Source organism: Aquarana catesbeiana, linkage group LG07, assembly GCF_042186555.1.
Source record: "Aquarana catesbeiana isolate 2022-GZ linkage group LG07, ASM4218655v1, whole genome shotgun sequence".
NCBI lineage: Eukaryota > Metazoa > Chordata > Amphibia > Anura > Ranidae > Aquarana > Aquarana catesbeiana.
In genome coordinates, this window is record NC_133330.1 from 291,847,514 (window position 1) to 291,866,191 (window position 18,678).

Below are 18,678 nucleotides of genomic sequence, written 5' to 3' on the forward strand. Positions count from 1 at the left end.
ATACTGTTAGACAGGTTAATTTGGTTGTCTGCGAGCTGGTGGTAAGTAGGCTTGGAATTTTTTCCTGGGCATTCCCCAGGCCTTGTTTATATCTGGTTGCCTACAGCCCTGGTCCAGGAGCAATTGTACCTGGTTTACAGAGCAACACACCACAGTAGTAGTGTTCAAAAGGGGTTAATCAGACGCATGCTCGACTACATCATTGCACGTGGGAGCCGATTTGTCTGTTCCTCTGAGATTGAAACGTGTGATCAGCAACTCCAGACTACACCAGAACACAGTTCCAGCAATAGTCCAGCTACCTGCCAGGGCAGCCCCTGCACAGCTACAGCATGTCTACAGTGCAGCAGCACCAGCATAAGTATTAGAACACTTTTATGGTGGGTGACTTGCCACTTTGATGTCTGGCCTGAGCCAACATGCCTCTCAGCTGGGAGACTGCTCTCATTTCGGATCGAACAGGCCTTCTTTCCCTCTGCAAGTTATGGCATTACACAGTCAGAAATGTGGACGAGAGAAGGATGTTTGGGAGGATGCCTGCCCAGTAATTCCCATTCCTTGAAAAAAACTTTTGTTCAAGGTGTCAAACAGATTTCTCTGCCTGTGCGGACTTAACTTGGTCTTGTCATGCAGACTTCTACTTTTGAAACTTTCCAAGAGCTTTCCTTGTCACTCCTTATGTACAAGGTTTTGTTTTTTTGGTTGTCGTTACTACACCAGGATAAGGTGATATTGAGGCCCTGGTCCTCCCCTCATTCTAAGGGGAAGGAGCTCCACTCCTTGGATGTTCTAGCTGTTAAAATTATCTGCTACCGCTTCATTTCAACAGTCTGGCTCTGTTTGTTCTGCCTGAGCGTCTTCCATAAGGGTCAGGCTGCATCTGCATTCACTATTTCTGGGTTGATTAGTCGGCTTGTTTCTCTGGCCTTAGTGGCATCAAGGGCAAGGTTCCTCCTGTTCCGGTCAAGGCTTATTCTACCAGCAGTGTCATTGCTTTGTGGGCAATTCAGCATCAAGGTTCTAAAGTTTGTAAAGCTGCCCTCTGGTCTTCTCTTCACAAGTTTACCAAATTTTACCTTGTAGATATGCATGTCTCAGATGAGACATCCTGCAGTCGACATTGTAGTGGGGTTTTTTTTTTTTGTTTTGTTATCAGTTTTATGTTTGTCTGGTTGCTAGGTTGCCTACCCCTCATTTTCAGTTCTTTGGGACATTCCAAGAAGTCATAAACAATAAACATGAAGTACCTTGTGTCCTGTGATGTACGATTTAAGAAATAAGGTTTTTTGATATACTGGTATTTTAGGTACACCGATGCTAGTAGGAGCCAGATGCCTTTTTTCGGAAGATAGTTTTTTTTTTTTTCCTGGGTGCATGGGAAATTTAGAATGAAGGTGCAGGGTACTACTGACAAGCCTACATAGTAATATCTGTGTGGTTTTTTTTGTTTTTGTTTTTTTTTCCCCCCAGATTCCTGACCGAGAACGTCTTTGATGAAATGGATGAAAGTGATAATGATTTTGTTCCCCTCAAGGATTCGGCTCTGACCAGCAGCAGTGAGGATGAAAATGATAATGGAGAACAAGAAAGTGAAGAAGAGGAAGAGTCTACCAAGAGAACTACTAGAAAAAGAGTAACTCCTCAGACCCCATCTTCTTCTCGGAAGACCTCAGTACAAACACCAAATAAAACTGTAAGTTCCAAGTATTTTGTAAATTTTAGAGAGCTAGTCCACCCAAATGTGGCAGGTAGAACTGGGTGGACTGAGTTGCCTTTATACATTCCTAAGACGACTAAATATATTCACGTTATCACTCATGGCAAGGCATGTATTGGACACTGTGTGACCCCGGAACAAGAAGTTGCCTGTTCCTTTAGCAAATAGGGACAAGCTAGGTGAATGAATGCACACTAAAACCTGCGGTCATAACATTTGAGCCCATCATTACTAGGTTAGGCAAACAAATGACACAGGGAATAGAGCTACACCAATGCCTAGTTAAAAACAAAAACATTTGAAAGTGTACCATGCCTTTTTAAGAGAGACCTGTCGTTTGAAAAAGGCAAATGTAGATACTGAAATTGAGGAGTTAATATAATTCTGCTAAGAAGGTCCTCTTCTAGAAGCCTTCCTACTAAAGGAAATCTTTACTAATAAGGGATGCTATTGCTGAACTATTTCTACAAATAGGCAGTCAAGCGCTAATCTTCTAATGTAATTCCTGTCTGCATACTGTCTCAGTCAATGATTCGGAAAGTACTGATACAATTAAATCAGCATGACAGCCAGACAACTAGTATTTTCAGTAATAGCCTACATATTTAAATACAGGTTTTTAGTAATACTTCTGCCTTAATCACTGTAAACATTTCATGTGTCTTTGTGTGAAATCCTCACAGCCACGCTCCAAAAGCCATGCTGCAACTCCCAAAATCCCAGAGCGGAATCAGCCGATCCAAAAGCCTGCCAATGTTCTGGAGGAAGCCCGCATCAGGTGAGATTAATTTGTAGAGTTTATTTCTGAATTAGTTTAGTTGTAGGTTTTTCCAGAAAGTATAACTCCCATCTACGGGGAGATGCTATCATAGAGACTTGTGAAACTTTCCTTTAGTTGTAACATTTTTTTTTAGTACCTGCCCTCTCACTGCTTCCCCTGTGACCGTGAGTAGGATTTCTTTTTCTCTTGTACCCACTGTCGCATTCAAAGTCAGCAATCTGTGAATTAAGTAACAAGGCAGACAGCTTGTAGTTCTCAGTGGACTGCGAGAAAAACCTCAGAGGTGCAAGCAGAAAGCTGGAGGATGTGTGTGCAGGTGCCTGACATTGCACCTGCTTTCAACTGCTCGCAGCTGCAATGTTTTGCAGGCTCCTGTAGGAAAAAAATATACCGTATATACTCAAGTATAAGCTGAGTTTTTCAGCACATATTTTTGTGCTGAAAATGCCCCCCTCGGCTTATACTCGAGTCAAGCACTTTTCTGCAGCAGAGAATGACATTTTCCGAACCAACTTTGGGGCCCCGTATCTCGGGGCCACTTGGTGCTAGGAACCCCAGTTTGGTGTGCAAACCCAGGGGACCTAGCACTACAACATATCCAATGCTGTGGTTCCTAGCACCAAGTGTCCCCGAGATACGGGGCCCCAAAGTCGGTTCAGAAAATGTCATTCTCTGCTGCAGAAAAGTGCTTGACATTTTCCGAACCATCTTTGGGGCCCCGTATCTCGGTGCCACTTGGTGCTAGGAACCCCAGCTTTGGATATATTGTAGTGGTAAGTGTCCTTCGCGCTATCAGTGATGAATCATTAAATGTGAAAAGATAGTGTTGGATAATTGCAGCTAAATCTATAGTGTTCACAACAACACAAAAGAAACTAAAATGGAAAAAGGTGATTTCGCACAATAACCTAACACTGAGGAATTATCCTCTGAATACTGTGCAATTTATCTTTGTCTTTATTGCTTAGATTGCACTGTATTCAGAGGATAATTCCTCAGTATTAGGTTATTGCGCAAAATCACCTTTTTCCAATTTGGATATATTGTAGTGCTAGTTCCCCTGGGTTTGCTCACCAAATTTGGGGTTCCTAGCACCAAGTGGCCCCGAAATACGGGGCCCCAAAGTCGGTCAACTGTGTCCATCTGCAGTAATGTCATTTCGGGACCCTTTGGGTCCAGAGACCCCAAATTTTGGCTGCAGCTAGGGGGCATCTAGGAACCCTTAACTACAGAGTTTAAAGTTTGGGGGACCTATGGCTGCAAATGGGCATTGTTGACCCTCTTTTCCACTTACAGTAGCTGCGCATTTCTCACCCTAGGTTTATACGCGAGTCAATACGTTTTCCTAGTTTTTTGTGGTTAAATTAGGTGCCTTGGCTTATACTCGAGTATATACCGTGTGCACTTTTTTTTTATCTGGAAATAAAATATATGTGCATTTTAATATTTTTTCCTGAAAGGTGAATTTAGCCTTTTAATCTGTACTTACGGCAGTGCATTGCCTTCACCAACAGAGTCCATTTCAGAGAAGGGGGGTCAGGTGTAGCACAGCAATCTTCTCTTCTGTGCATGTTTATAAGCCACCAGACATGTTTTAATGATGTGTTAGCAGAGTATTGGCTGCCACTAAACTAACCAATCCATTCTGCTACAGCAAACCATTACCTAGAAATTTTTATAATTTTGCCTGAACTTAAAATTTAACCACTTGCTTACTAGGCCAATTCTGACATTTCTCTCCTACGTGTAAAAATAACCAACTTTTTTTTCTAGAAAATTACTTGGAACCCCCAAACATATTTTTTTAGCAGAGACCCTAGAGCAGTGGTTCTCAACTCCTGTCCTCAGGACCCACCAACAGGCCAGATTTGCAAGATAATTGAAATACATCACAGGTGATCTAATTTGCTGCTCAGTGATTGCAGTATTCTGGTCTGTATCTCTCCAAGGTAATACATAAAATCTGGCCTGTTAGTGGGTCCTGAGGACAGGAGTTGAGAACCACTGCCCTAGAGAATAAAATGACGGTCGTTGCAACTTTTTATCTTGCATGGCATTTGCGCAGCAATTTTTCAAACGCGTTTATTTCTTTTTTGGAAAAAAAGTTTCATGCATTAAAAAAAACAAAACCGTAAAGTTGGCCCAATTTTTTTTGCATGATGTGAAAGGTGATGTTAAGCCGAGTAAATAGATACCTAACATGTCAGGCTTCAAAATTGCACACACTGGTGGAATGGCGATGCTTTAAAAATTTTTTTACAGGTTACATATTTTGAGTTAGGAGGTCCAGTGCTAGCATTATTGCTCTCGTTTTAACATACCTCACGTGTGGTTTGAACGTCGTTTACATATGTGGGCACAACTTGCGAATGCTTGAGCGAGCACAGGGGCGCTTTAAATTTTTACTTTTTTTTTTTTTCTAGTTTGAACTGCAGGTTGAACAAACAAAAAAAAACTTGGCTTCCATCCGAGCCGCTGTATTAACCATGTGGGAGTTGGTCAGATGCTGGGCCCTTTTGCATGTATAGCTATGTAAAACATTAAAAATAAGTGCCTGTACTGTTTTTAACACCTTGGCTTCGGCTCCCCCCGGCCCTTTAAAGCTTTAGAATGCTGGGGTGGTGCTTATGGCTATGTGACCGCTGTAATTGGCTGTCCCGGCAGTCACATCAACTAAAAACTCCTGATCACAAGCAGCAATCGGTAGGTTTACATTAGCTGCCGGGAGCGCGCTCTTGGCACAGCTCTATTGGCGCTATTACACGTAAATATGCGACCACTCAGCACCCGGCCACCAAGAGGCCACATTTGCGTGCGCTTGGCGCCAAAAGGTTAAAATCCAGTAGTACACTGTCTCACCCTGCTCTGCACATGCTCAGTAGTTCTCTATTTTTTTGCATTTTGCCAAAAATCTGAGCCGCTAGAGGCAAATCTGCTGACAGTCTAAAGATTTATTGCTGCTTAGGGGCTCTGGGCTTCAGCAAAATGGCCATCAACAATGCTGGAGGCAATTTTACAGCACACACTAATTTTTGTAGCATAATTACTAATGTGGAATGTATGTTCCCTGTAAAAGGGTGTTCTCTTTTTTTTTTTTTTTTTTTTTTTTTATCAAGTTGTTATGGGTAAAGTTCTGCTTTAATTAGAGAACTAGAATAGCTGTAGTGACAAATCTACAAAGCTCTACATTTAATGCAAAAGAAAAGACGTTTTCTAGTTTTGGCACTTTTACATTGTCTGAAAACATATTTGTATAAGCTAAATGTTTGGAACTAATTATCACTTTAACTTTATTCCGGTCCTGTTTACAGGCTCCATGTCTCTGCCGTACCAGAATCTCTGCCTTGCAGGGAACAGGAGTACCAGGATGTGTACAATTTCGTGGAAAGTAAACTGCTGGATGGAACTGGTGGGTAAGTAAAACTTTTTAGAGGTGGTAGTGCATTGCTTTTATTATTGCGTTTAGAGGGATTAACTAACCTATATTGGAATTAAAGCAAACCGGTGCATTCTTTTAGAATGTAAAGGTAGTTGTAGTGGCCTCTAAACGCTGAGCTTAAAATATGCCTCTAAACGTCCTAATGTGCATGGACACATAAGATAACCTTTAGCTGCTTCTACAGGCAGTGTTTTTTAAGCCCAGTGTGCTTGGACCCTTATAGATTAATATTAAAGTCAGTAGAGAATCAATCATGCCATTTAACCACCTCAATACAGGGCACTTTCACCCCCTTCCTTCCCACACCAATTTTCAGCTTTCCGTACTTTTGCACCTTCAATGACAATCCGACGCTCATGCTACACTGTACCCAAATGAAATTTTTATCATTTTGTTAACACGAATAGAGCTTTCTTTTGGTGGTATTTATTCACCACTTTGTGATCTAAGCGAAAAAAAAGAGTGAAAATTTTGCAAAAAAGCAATATTTTCACTATTATCAAAAGTGTATGATAGGTTTATGTGAAAGTTAGAGTCTACAAGCTATGCTACATATTATTGAAAATTGATCAAACCTGATGTACTGACCACCTATCTCATTTCTTGGTGCCCTAAAATGTCAGGACAACCGTACAGATACCTCCCAAATGACCCCTTTTTGTAAAGATGACAGTCCAAGGTAATGGGGATAGACCAATAGCGTTTTTCCTGTGCCGTTACAATACTGTTATTTCGGCCACTTCTCCTGCCGATAGCTGATATTTTGTACTTTGAAAAAATATTTTCTTTTTACACTGTCATTTTTACTCGAACTCGAGATTTTACTCGAGACTCGAACGAAGCATCGGCTTTGTTCGGGTCTTCGGCCAGCCGGCGGACGTGCCAGCTGGTTGCTTGGGCCTACCGGTGGGACGGGAAAGCCCGGGCGGAGGGAGGGGGGTGGGGACGTCCCCTCCCGCTGCTTGTAATAACAGCCGAGCGGCTGCTGAGCCGCATCGGTTGTTCTTACAATTAAGCCGACCGTCCGCTCTAAAGAATGGTACAGGTCACCCCAGTAAAACCCCTTGAAGTAATATCGGTCAGTTTTTGTTTTTTACCAATACTTAAAAAATATGATTATCGGCCACACCAATAATCGTTCGATCCCTACAAGGTATTTAGTAAGAGGCATAGTGAGTTTTTTGAAGTTACAATTTTTTGCCTACAATAGTTTGGAAAATGAAAAATTTGTATTTTGTTTTTTTAACACAAAATTTAACAAGTTATTTCTCACACATAGCATAGATAAACTTGCAATTACTCCCCAAAATACAATCTGCTACTCCTCCTAAGATACCACATGCATGGGACTTTTCCACAGCCTGGCCACATAGAGAGGCCCAACATGCAGGGAGCACCATCAGGTGTTCTAGGAGCATGAGTTACACATTTAGATTCCTGAGTACCTATCACATTTTTGAAGGCCCTGGAGCACCAGGAAAATAGAAACGCGCACAAAATTACCCCATTTTGAAAAGAAATCACCCCAAAGTATATTCTATGAGGCATAATGAGTCTTTCGAACATGTCATTATTTTTCCCCAATTTTTTGGAAAATGTGGAAAGAAAATTAAACTTATTTTCTCTTCACAAAGTTGTCAATTTATAAGATATTTCTCAAACACAGCATGTATCTAGCAAAAATGACACCCCAAAATATACTCTGCTACTCCTGAGTATGATGATACTACATGTGAGACATTTACACAGCCTGGCCACATACAGAGGCCCAATATCCAAGTAGCATCGTCAGGCGTTCTAAAGGCATAAATTACACATTTAATTTCCTGAGTACCTATCACATTTTTGAAAAATGGAGCCCTGGAGCACCACGACAATGGAATTGGATGTGGCAGATGATCTGGGACAGATGTGCGCCATATGATCTGGGACAGATGTGTGACAGGTGTTTTTCACTGTGTTGGGGACACTAGCTGTTAGGGGTGCAACGGATCGTCACTGATCCGTGATCCAAATGGTTCAACCTGTTTGGATCGGCACACACGCGATCCGTGGAGCGCTCCGCTGCCTCAGCCTTAGGAAAGGCCGCGGCTTCGGCCCAGCTCCTGAGCGGCGGCCATCTTGGTACACCTTTCGGCGGCGGTGTATTGTCATATTCCGCTCCCTATCATAGAATGCTCCGGAAGTGACGTTCCGTCACCGCCATCTTGCTACACCCCACACTCGTCCACAGTAAAGATACACTAAGAAGGGGGAAAGTGGACATGTTGTTACACCCACCGGAGTTTTGCATTTTACACGTATTTATAACAGTAAAGTCCGTTTATATAGTGAAATACAGGCCTTTGAACTCCGTCAGACTGCTTAGATGTTGATTTTTAAAAGCAGCGAACTTCTGTCAGATTAGCAAACCTGTGAGATGAGCAGGGTTGCCGCTGCTTTTAAAATTCAAGATCTAAGTAGTCAGAGGGAGTTGTAAGTACTGTATTTCACTATATAAACTGACTTTACTGTTATACATGTAAAATGCAAAACTCCGGTGGGTGTAACATGTCCGCTTTCCCCCTTCTTAGTGTATCCATACTGTGTAGCAAGATGGCGGCGACGGAACGTCACTTCCGTAGCAAACTGCGATGCACAGTGCGAAATTTCTGGCCGCCACGTTACTTCCGGAGCATTCTATGATGGGGAGCGGAATATGACAATACAGCGGCAGTGAGCTGCGTGCTGACGTCATCACCCCTTAACTCAACCCCTCAACTCGTGGATCTGATCTGGCTAACTTCTATTCTGTAAGGTATGTATACAGCTGGGAGTCTGTGGATATTACAGCAGTGGGCGAGATTGTGGATATTACAGTGGGGATTGTTTATTTGTCTTGTGTGTTTTTTTTTTCCTGATCCGAAAATGATCTGATCCGAGGTAAGATCCAAACCAAACCGTGAGTTTTTTGATCCGTTGCACCCCTACTAGCTGTGAATCAGCGTGTAAAAAGCTGTAAAAAACAGCACGCACTAATCCCCCAGCTTGCAGCACAGATCCACTGACATGCTCTGTGTGAGAAGCAGGGCCCATTGCCTGGCATCGGCTGTGTTTACATTACGGCTGTGATTGGACACAGCCTTCATGTGATCAAAAGGACAAATCACAGAGCCCTCTTGCCGAGAGATGTTGGCTCGTCTCTGGGGGACACAGGCGCTTCGGGATCGCGCCGCTGCATGGGCACGCTCATTGTAAATTCACCAGGCTTTGTTTACATCACATGATGGCTGTGATTGGACACAGCCATCATGTGATCAGGAGGGCAAATCACAGAGCCCTCCTGTCGATCTAAGATGCGGCGTGTCTGGGGCAACTGCGCGATCCCGCTCCTTGTGAAGGACATTCAGGAACATCCACTCAGGAGTAAGCGCCCACCTGACCGTTTATGTGCAGTGGCTGGATGGGAAATAGTTAAAAAAAAAAAAAAAAAAACTTCCAGCCCGGTTGTAAAGAAGAATATTACTTGAAAGGTGTAGTCATACATAGACAAGTGTTACACTGTGTCCACCTTTCAGTTACACTGTACTTACCTGCCAGCACATCTTATAGTACATCTTGCAGTACACTAAGGAAAACATTTGTTGTATCATGGGTACAGGCCTTATTTTTTAGTTCAGGCCTCTATTTTGAGCAACGGCCATGTGACTCCTAATTTTTAAAGGGAATTCCTTGGGGAATCACCCCCAGGTCACCAGAAATGATATCCCTATTGGAAGATATCCCCTCTATAGGCAGTCCCTGGGTTTCAAATAAGGTTTGTTCTTAAGTTGAATTTGTATGCAAGTTGGAGCAGGTACATTTTATAAGTGTAACTCCACGCAAAAAAAATAAATCATTTTTTGGTTAGCATAGGGAAGGGTTATCACCCCTGTAACGTTTGTTTTGCTGTTTGTGCCCCTGTTCAAAAGATTTCACCTCACTTTTCTGTCCCAATGACAATTTGAATTTTGAAAATTTTGGGTTGTTGTGGAAACAAAGATTGGTGATAAAGCTTTAGTGGAGACACCTTTTTCCCATAATAACTCTTACAGGAGTGAATTAACCTCCCTAGGGGTAGATTTCCTCTCACTCCCTGTTGTCTCCCTCCATTTGTAAGTAGGGGTTGTATGTAAATCCACATGTTTCTAACTCAGGGACCAGCTGTATTACTTTTCAGGGGACAACCCGAATTTGGGGATTTTCTTTTTTACTTTCAATGATAATGGTAAACAGGACAAATAGAGAGTGAATCTCTGTAATGGGGTCACAGACAGCAATAAAAACTGACAGATGTTCTAATCCCTCTGCACTCTATCCAAAAAAATAAAGTTATACTTTAATTGTGTTTTTTTGAATGGTAATGTGTCAATACATGCAAGTACTTGATGCAGAAGCTGATCCTTTCCCTTTGAACATCCTGTGTTTGGGTCCTGACACCAAGCCTTACAAAACCTCCCTTTGGACACTATCTTTGGAGGGTGGTGCAGGTTACAGACAGATGCTGTAGTCCTTGACTCTTTGCATGCAATTGTATAGAACAGTTATGCTCTGTATACTGTTTCTACACCAGGTCTTTAATCGCCATAGTGGGAGGGAGCATTATGTAATCTCTAGTTCTGGTTCAATCATTTTTATGTAATTGAAAAGATGGTACAACTGCAAATACGCCCTCGCAGGGGCAAATAAAGGTTACATAGAGTATTCACACTAGTGTAGGTGAAAACATGCTCAAAACATCACAAGATACTAGACATGGAGTCCGCCATTGGATCTGTTCAACACTATGTAGACACAAAATGGGGCAGAGTATACCGGGTCCATTAAAGGGATGGTGAACCCGCGCAGTGGACATAAAGACTTAATTGGTAAAGTTTGGAACTGCTGCCTCCCAACAGGCAGTCACCCTAAAATGGGGACAGCTGAGATATATTAGAAATGATAGAAGGGTTTGGCGCTGTTCCTATATAGTTTCCTACCTCCATATAGGTTACTAGATTAAAATAAATTCTTAGGTGCACCATGCATATATCAAATATTAAATACAAATTAACAATATGAATTCCCAAGTATACCGTGCATGTGTCAATTAAATATTCTGTTGCAATATTGTGCAATCATAGGTGATACATAGACATAACTTAAATGCTTACATAGTAATATTGCTAGGGAGGGAAGAAAGGGGGGGGAGGGGGGGGGGGGAGGAGGAAAGGGGGGGGGGGGAAGGGAGAAGGGAGTGAGATAGGGAGGTGGGGAGGGGTGTAGGAAATCTGTTCCTAAGGAAAATTACAATAACAAAATAAAGTGCAAATGTGCTGGTGCAATCCAAAAGGCAACAGTGACAAGATAAAAGTGCAAACGTGCTTCAAAATTCTTTAGTAAGTCTCTTGTGTCATATTCTTGTGCTGTGGTGATAATCCTTCACTTATAATATCTCTTTGCTCTAAAAGTGCAGCCACTCACCAGATCACTTCACCCCTGCGGGGGGTAGTAGGCAGTTACAGTTTTATCGCCACTGTACAGCGATCGCTTGCTTCCCAAACATCACCTCCTGTACCAGCGCTGAAGGATATTAATGACGGTTTTGACGTTTTTACCATTTCGCTTGATTTTTACCGTAAAAGTGTGAGTACCCTTTCATTTTGTGTAATAAAACTTTTTTAAAGCAATTTTACGCTATGGGCACTCCCTCTCTTTTTATATATGATATACCACGATCCTGAGCCCGCCAGCGATCGCTGTACAGTGGCGATAAAACTGTAACTGCCTACTACCCCCGCAGGGGTGAAGTGATCTGGTGAGTGGCTGCACTTTTAGAGCAAAGAGATATTATAAGTGAAGGATTATCACCACAGCACAAGAATATGACACAAGAGACTTACTAAAGAATTTTGAAGCACGTTTGCACTTTTATCTTGTCACTGTTGCCTTTTGGATTGCACCAGCACATTTGCACTTTATTTTGTTATTGTAATTTTCCTTAGGAACAGATTTCCTACACCCCTCCCCACCTCCCTATCTCACTCCCTTCTCCCTTCCCCCCCCCCCCCTTTCCTCCTCCCCCCCCCCCCCTCCCCCCCCTTTCTTCCCTCCCTAGCAATATTACTATGTAAGCATTTAAGTTATGTCTATGTATCACCTATGATTGCACAATATTGCAACAGAATATTTAATTGACACATGCACGGTATACTTGGGAATTCATATTGTTAATTTGTATTTAATATTTGATATATGCATGGTGCACCTAAGAATTTATTTTAATCTAGTAACCTATATGGAGGTAGGAAACTATATAGGAACAGCGCCAAACCCTTCTATCATTTCTAATATACCGGGTCCATGTTTCCCTAGGGAGGAGGGACTTGAAGGGCCATCAGTTCAGTAGGGTGAAAGTAACCGGTGGTAGCAGGTAAAGAGAAGAAAAGTAAGAGGAGAAATCATGAGTTGTCCCCATAGACTGAGGGACAGGTCAAACTGCATATTAAGGTGGCCTTAGGCCAGTGTTTCTCCATTCCAGTCATCAAGGCACCCCCAACAGTTCATATTTTCAGGATTTCCCTCAGATAAAACGGCTGTGGTAATTATTGAGGCAGTGAAACTGATCAAATCACCTGTGCAAAATGGAAAGCCTGAAAACATGACCTGTTGGAGCGCCTTGAGGACTGGAGTGGAGAAACTCTGCCCTAGGCTGAGGGTGAGTAAAGAAGGAAAGGTAAGAATCTCCAGTTTTTACCAAACTGTTGTAACATGGGGAACAACTGGTCTTTATCTTATAAAAGATAAAAAGGAGATTACAAACAAAAGGTACACATTGTTACATAGTTAAGGTTGGATGTGCCTAGCACTAGACTCTTTAAAAGGCTAGGTAAAGTAGAATGAGATCACATTTCCTGTGTGTACTTGTTAGGTGCATGTACATATCTGGCGTTCCTGGCACTGGGAAAACTGCAACCGTGCACGAGGTGATCCGGAGTCTGCAGCGGGCTGCAGATGAAGATGAGCTGCCGTCTTTCCAGTACATTGAGATCAATGGCATGAAGCTGACAGACCCTCATCAGGCTTATGTGCAAATCCTGAAGGTGAGAGCCTTGCGGCACTGCAGAGGCCAAATCCACACAGCTGTTATCTATTGTGTAAAACTATTTAGCATGCAGATTTTTTTTTTTTTTGCTCTGGTGTTTGATATTCATGTTATCAATATTTCGTTCAGCTCTTAACTGGCCAGAAAGCAACTGCAGACCACGCTGCTGCTCTGCTTGAGAAGAGATTCAGCACACCTGCCTCCAAAAGGGAGACCACTGTATTGCTGGTGGATGAGGTAATGGCAATGCATCTGAATAAAAATTTACTATGTGTAGCCTTTGGGCCAGTGGTGGTCTTCCGATGCTTTTTATGTTGTGGTTAGAAGGGAAAAAAATGATCCATGTTACTAGTCGCATAGCTGCAGACTTTAGTGATTATTGGAGCTCTAATACAATATTTTGTCACAGAATTGCAGTTTCATTCATAAATCACCTTTATCATACCACTTATATCAGATAAAAACCTTGACTTGGGCAAGCTAGATTGCCTTGGGTCTTCTTTCTGAAGATATATAAAATATAACTATTTTGCCAAAAGTATTGGGACGCCTGCCTTTACACGCACATGAACTTTAATGGCATCCCAGTCTTAGTCCATAGGATTTAATATTGAGTTGGCCCACCCTTTGCAACTATAATGCCCCGTACACACGGTCGGATTTTCCGAGGGAAAATGTCCAATCGGAGCGTGTTGTCGGAAATTCCGACCGTGTGTGGGCTCCATCGGACATTTTCCATTTTCCGACACACAAAGTTGGAGAGCAGGAGATAAAATTTTCCGACAACAAAATCCGTTGTCGGAATTTCCGATCGTGTGTACACAAATCCGACGGACAAAGTGCCACGCATGCTCAGAATAAATAAAGAGATGAAAGCTATTGGCCACTGCCCCGTTTATAGTCCTGACGTACGTGTTTTACGTCACCGCGTTCAGAACGATCGGATTTTCTGACAACTTTGTGTGACCGTGTGTATGCAAGACAAGTTTGAGCCAACATCCATCGGAAAAAATCCTAGGATTTTGTTGTCGGAATGTCCGAACAAAGTCCGACCGTGTGTACGCCCTATAACAGCTTCAACTCTTTTGGGAAGGCTGTCTACAAGGTTTAGCAGTGTGCCTATGGGAATGTTTGACCATTCTTCCAGAAGTCCATTTTTAAGGGCAGGCACTGATGTGGATGAGGAGGCCTGGCTCACAGTCTCCGCTCTAATTCATCCCAAAGGTGTTCCATTGGTTTGAGGTCAGGACTCTGTGCAGGCCACCTCAAACTCACTTATCCGTGTCTTTATGGAACTTGCTTTGTGCACCAATCCAATTGATCTGTTTGGTTCACAGAGGAGAACGCAGTCTGAGTGATTGTGCCAGTTACGGGAAGGCTCATCTGCAGCCAAGGAGAAATTCTAGCTTTCTCTCCTTGTACTCCCAGCCGACATTAGAGGTTAAAGATCTGTGCCAGAGACCTATACTGCACAAATTAGTGACACATTTTTGATGAAAATTAGTCTGCCTGTCAATTGACAAAATCTATGCGATTTTTGTGTGTATTTGTGACCCCTATGCCTGTAAACCTTGACTGCAAACTAAGACAGATTTGTACAGGTCTGTGACAGAATTGCCTTTGCAGATGACAGATATTCATCAATATAAGACACATTTTTTATTCAAAACAAAGGCGCCATTAACCAGTCAGTTTCAGTTTTTACTCTTTTGCAGTGTTACTTTAGAGCAGCTAAGGGGGAATTTATGAATGAGGCTGCCTGTGTATAATAAATCTGACTCCATTCTTTCTCAGATTTGCCTCGCTACTTCAGTTTTGCATTGTCCATCTGTGCAACACAATTGATAAATAGTTCCCTAATGTGTTTTAATATTTTTTTCTTTTCTAGTTGGACCTTCTTTGGACCAGAAAGCAGAATGTTATGTACAGTTTGTTTGACTGGCCCACACGGAAACAAGCAAAACTGATTGTACTGGCCATTGCAAACACCATGGATCTGCCAGAGAGGATAATGATGAATCGGGTAGCCAGCAGGCTGGTAAGAGATGCTTTATTTCTTTGTAGCTGGTGCATTATTAAACCTGATGTTCATGGAAGGCTTTTACTGTCACCTTCTTTAGAAGGAAAACTTTAGATCTCAAAAAATGACCTTACCAAAATATCAGTGATATGACTTGTGTCAATTAGGCTTTTGTTGCCTTCAGGCAGGTTTGGTATCTCTATACAGGTCTATAGGAATGCAAAACCTGCTGTTTTGAAGCAGTCAACTGCAGGCCAAATGCACCGACTATAAATTCTGAATGATCTCTGAAGTGTCTCACGCTGATGCCATTGACACAAACCCAAAGCTTGTTGACACCGGCCCTTAAAGAGGTTGTAAATGCAAAAGAAAAAAAAAACCCTGTAAGACAAAGGCATAGTGAGCTAGTATGCATCGCATACTAGCTCATTATGAAATACTTGCCTTAGAACGAAGCCTACCAGTGGCGCCCGCACACCGCTGAGACGGCTGACTTCTTTCTCTAGTTGTCTGTCCAGGACAGCACTAGAGAGATAGGCTTCACCTCCGGAGGCAGGAAACACAGAATTCAAATCTGTAAAGGGCGGCTTCCGTCCCTCTTCCCCAGTCTTTGTGTTTCCTCCACCGGAGGAGGAGGCTGGATGGGAGCTCTCCTTCCCCTGAGCCTAGGTAGGGCTTTCTAAGGAAGAGGGGGAAGGAGAGCTGCAACTACTTGTGATGGGTTGGCAGGCATCGAAGTCCCCGGGTCAGGCTGCGGAGAGCTTATACCGGCGTCCTCCAGGATAGACGGGGGGGGCTGGCGTTCCCCACACAGGGCTCATGGCGGTCTGCTGGCTGGATACTATGGTGTCCCGGCGTATGTCCAGCGGGGGGGGGGGCCTAGGCCTCGAGTTCCGGCATGTGGAATGCAGGAGGACAACGGGGACTTCTGGCACACCAGTTCTGGTGCGAGCGTGGACCCCGGATCCATGGCGGTCTTGTTAAAAAAAAAACGCCAGGCACAGCAAGCGAACGGTCCTGTTCCACAGCAGCAGCACGATGCTCCAGGAGGACAACATGGATCTAGCTGAACCAGGTGGCAGAGGTGCCAGCCCAGCTCAGGTAGGTGGACACTGGGGTGATTTTGGCCTGCGGGGGGGGGGATTGCGATTAGATGGACTCAATGCTAGCACCCATAAAGCCCCGGGGAAATGTTTTTTTTTTTTTTTTGCCCACAAAGACAAGGGTCGTCACAGGGGCAGACCCCTAAAGGGTCAACCTCTGCGAAATGGTGGGGAAGGGGGGAGCAGTAAGGTGTCCTGTGTTCCTCTAAGAAAACCACCAAATTCCAGTGACTTAGTTCCCATGGGAGGGAGATTGGGGCAGTTCCTCCCACAGTGGTTAAAGACTACCCCAAATGCATTTATACTGAGGATAATCCAGGAAGGCTATCGAATCCAGTTCAAGGGCACTCCGCCCGCAAGGACGTTCGTAACCACGCCTCCCGGAGATCCTCAGAAGACAGGCTTGTTGTCACAAATTGGCGACTTGATAGACCAGTGGGTTCTTATTCCTGTGCCACAACGAATAATAAACCACGGTTTCTACCCTCATGTCTTCATAGTAAGGAAACTCGGGGAAATTCTACCTAATACTGAACTTGAAGTCACTGAACAAATGGGTGACCTACAAGAAACATCTTTACGGTGAAATCAATTCTTCTCCCGCATTGCTTGGCGGCTTCCCTCGATCTGAGGGACGTAATTTACAGTTCCCGATCCATGAAGACTCTCAAAAATTTTTGAGGGTGGCAATCAAGTGGGGAAAGCAGGTCCGACATTTTCAATTCAGGGCCCTACCATTCGGCCTGTCCTCATCGCCCAGGATTTTTATGAAAATCCTGGCGGAGGCACTGGCCCCCCTGAGACTGAAAGGAATATCGGTCATCCCATACTTAGACGACCTTTTATTTTTTTTGCACCCTCCGCGCTTCAATTACAAGGAGATCTGTGGGTGGCCATTTCCTTTCTGGAAAAGCTGGGGTGGTTAATAAACAGGGAGAAGTCGAACCTAACCCTGACACAGGCCTTACAGTACTTGGGGTTCTTGGTGAACTCAGCGATGCAGAAGATCTATCTCAGAGGAGAAAGTAGAAAAGGTGAAGGCGTCGGCAGCCTTTTTTTCAGAACAATCTGGCAATTCCCATCCATTCAGCCATGTCGGCTCTGGGTCTCCTGGCAGCAACAATCCCTGCAGTACCATGGGCGAGGTCCCATTTCAGGTGTCTCAAGGCCAATATCCTGAACAGCTGTGACGGAGCGCAGGAATCGCTGGACGCGACCTTCCGCCTATCTCCAAAGACCAAGAGGTCTCTGTGGTGGTGGAGGGACGAAGAGAACCTTGTGCAGGGTCTATTGTGGTCTCTTCCGGTGTTTGTACGCATCACCACGGACGCCTGGGGCTGGGGGGCCCACAGGGGCTCGAGTAGCCCAAGGGTGCTGCGAGAAAACAGTCCCAAAGATCAGCCAACTGGAGGGAGTTGCAAGCAATCCAGAGCTGTCCTTAAAATGGGTCATGCTCAAAACGGTCTTTTTAGTGGCCAGATCCACAGCCAGACGCATTAGTGAGCTGCAGGCACTTTCCATTAAGGAGCCTTTTCCTGTAAATTTTTGAAGACAGACTGGTATTGCGTACAGACCCAGGGTTTTTGCCTAAAGTCGTGTCAAAATTCCACAGGACTCAGGAAATTGTTTAGACAATCCAATGCTGTATTTATTTTGCATTCGGGGAAAAAAATTCCAAGCTTCGAAAGGCACAATCGCAAGGTGGATTAAACAAGCTATTGTGGATGCTTACAAGATTTTAAAGGAATGTCGTCTCCCCCCACTTCCAAGTGCACTTGCAGTACAAAGTGAATTTACCTTTAGCAAATAAACCCCCAGTGTTTCATGTTCTTGTTGATAAAATGTACATCGTCTTGTCATTCTGTATTAGACTGGAGCACGTTCGCATTATTTTTACTGAAGAATCATCTTCTTTTGCTAATAACAAAGAACATAGCATGAGCTATTTATATAAAACATGTCTTAATAGTTTAAATCTTATTCTGCTTATTTTCTATCATTTTGCTTCTCTCATCTAACAGGGCCTCACAAGAATGTCATTCCAGCCTTACACTCATAAACAGCTGCAACAGATAATCACCTCTCGCCTGAACCATGTCAAGGCATTTGATGATGATGCCATTCAGCTTGTTGCTAGAAAGGTAAAAACCTAAAGAACGTCTCCTCTATGCAATGTTTGCATTCAAACTGCAAACAGTTTTTTGATGCAAGAATCATTTATGAGGCTGGGTGCAGCAAAAGCACCTGTGTGTGGTATTCTTCCTTAATTTGTCATAGCTGAGCAGACCTCAGTAACAGACCTGTTAACCATAGGAGCTTTTCCTCTTCTTCATTTGCTGACAGTAATGGTGGACTGATGAAATGAAAGCAAATACTACATTGCTGTCAACTTACAATTTTAAAGCCCCAGTTGGCATGACAGCAAATTTATTATGGGTGTTTGATTTTGACGCTTACTACCATTTTATTAGACTCAAATTCTTCCTTTTTTTTTTTTTTTTTTTTTAAGGGAGTAG

At 43.3% G+C, this 18,678-nt stretch overlaps 1 protein-coding gene across 3 annotated transcripts in view; it reads left to right on the top strand.

The window, feature by feature from the left end:
- Positions 1 to 18,678, top strand: part of ORC1 (origin recognition complex subunit 1) — a 46,304-nt gene that overhangs the window by 19,422 nt on the left and 8,204 nt on the right. For all 3 annotated transcript variants that reach the window (XM_073593528.1, XM_073593527.1, XM_073593529.1), the window contains 7 exons: positions 1,471 to 1,693; positions 2,401 to 2,495; positions 5,810 to 5,911; positions 12,866 to 13,037; positions 13,169 to 13,276; positions 14,928 to 15,077; positions 18,184 to 18,303. In XM_073593528.1, coding sequence (XP_073449629.1) covers positions 1,471 to 1,693; positions 2,401 to 2,495; positions 5,810 to 5,911; positions 12,866 to 13,037; positions 13,169 to 13,276; positions 14,928 to 15,077; positions 18,184 to 18,303 — 970 coding nt within the window. The remainder of the gene's footprint in view (positions 1 to 1,470; positions 1,694 to 2,400; positions 2,496 to 5,809; positions 5,912 to 12,865; positions 13,038 to 13,168; positions 13,277 to 14,927; positions 15,078 to 18,183; positions 18,304 to 18,678) is intronic.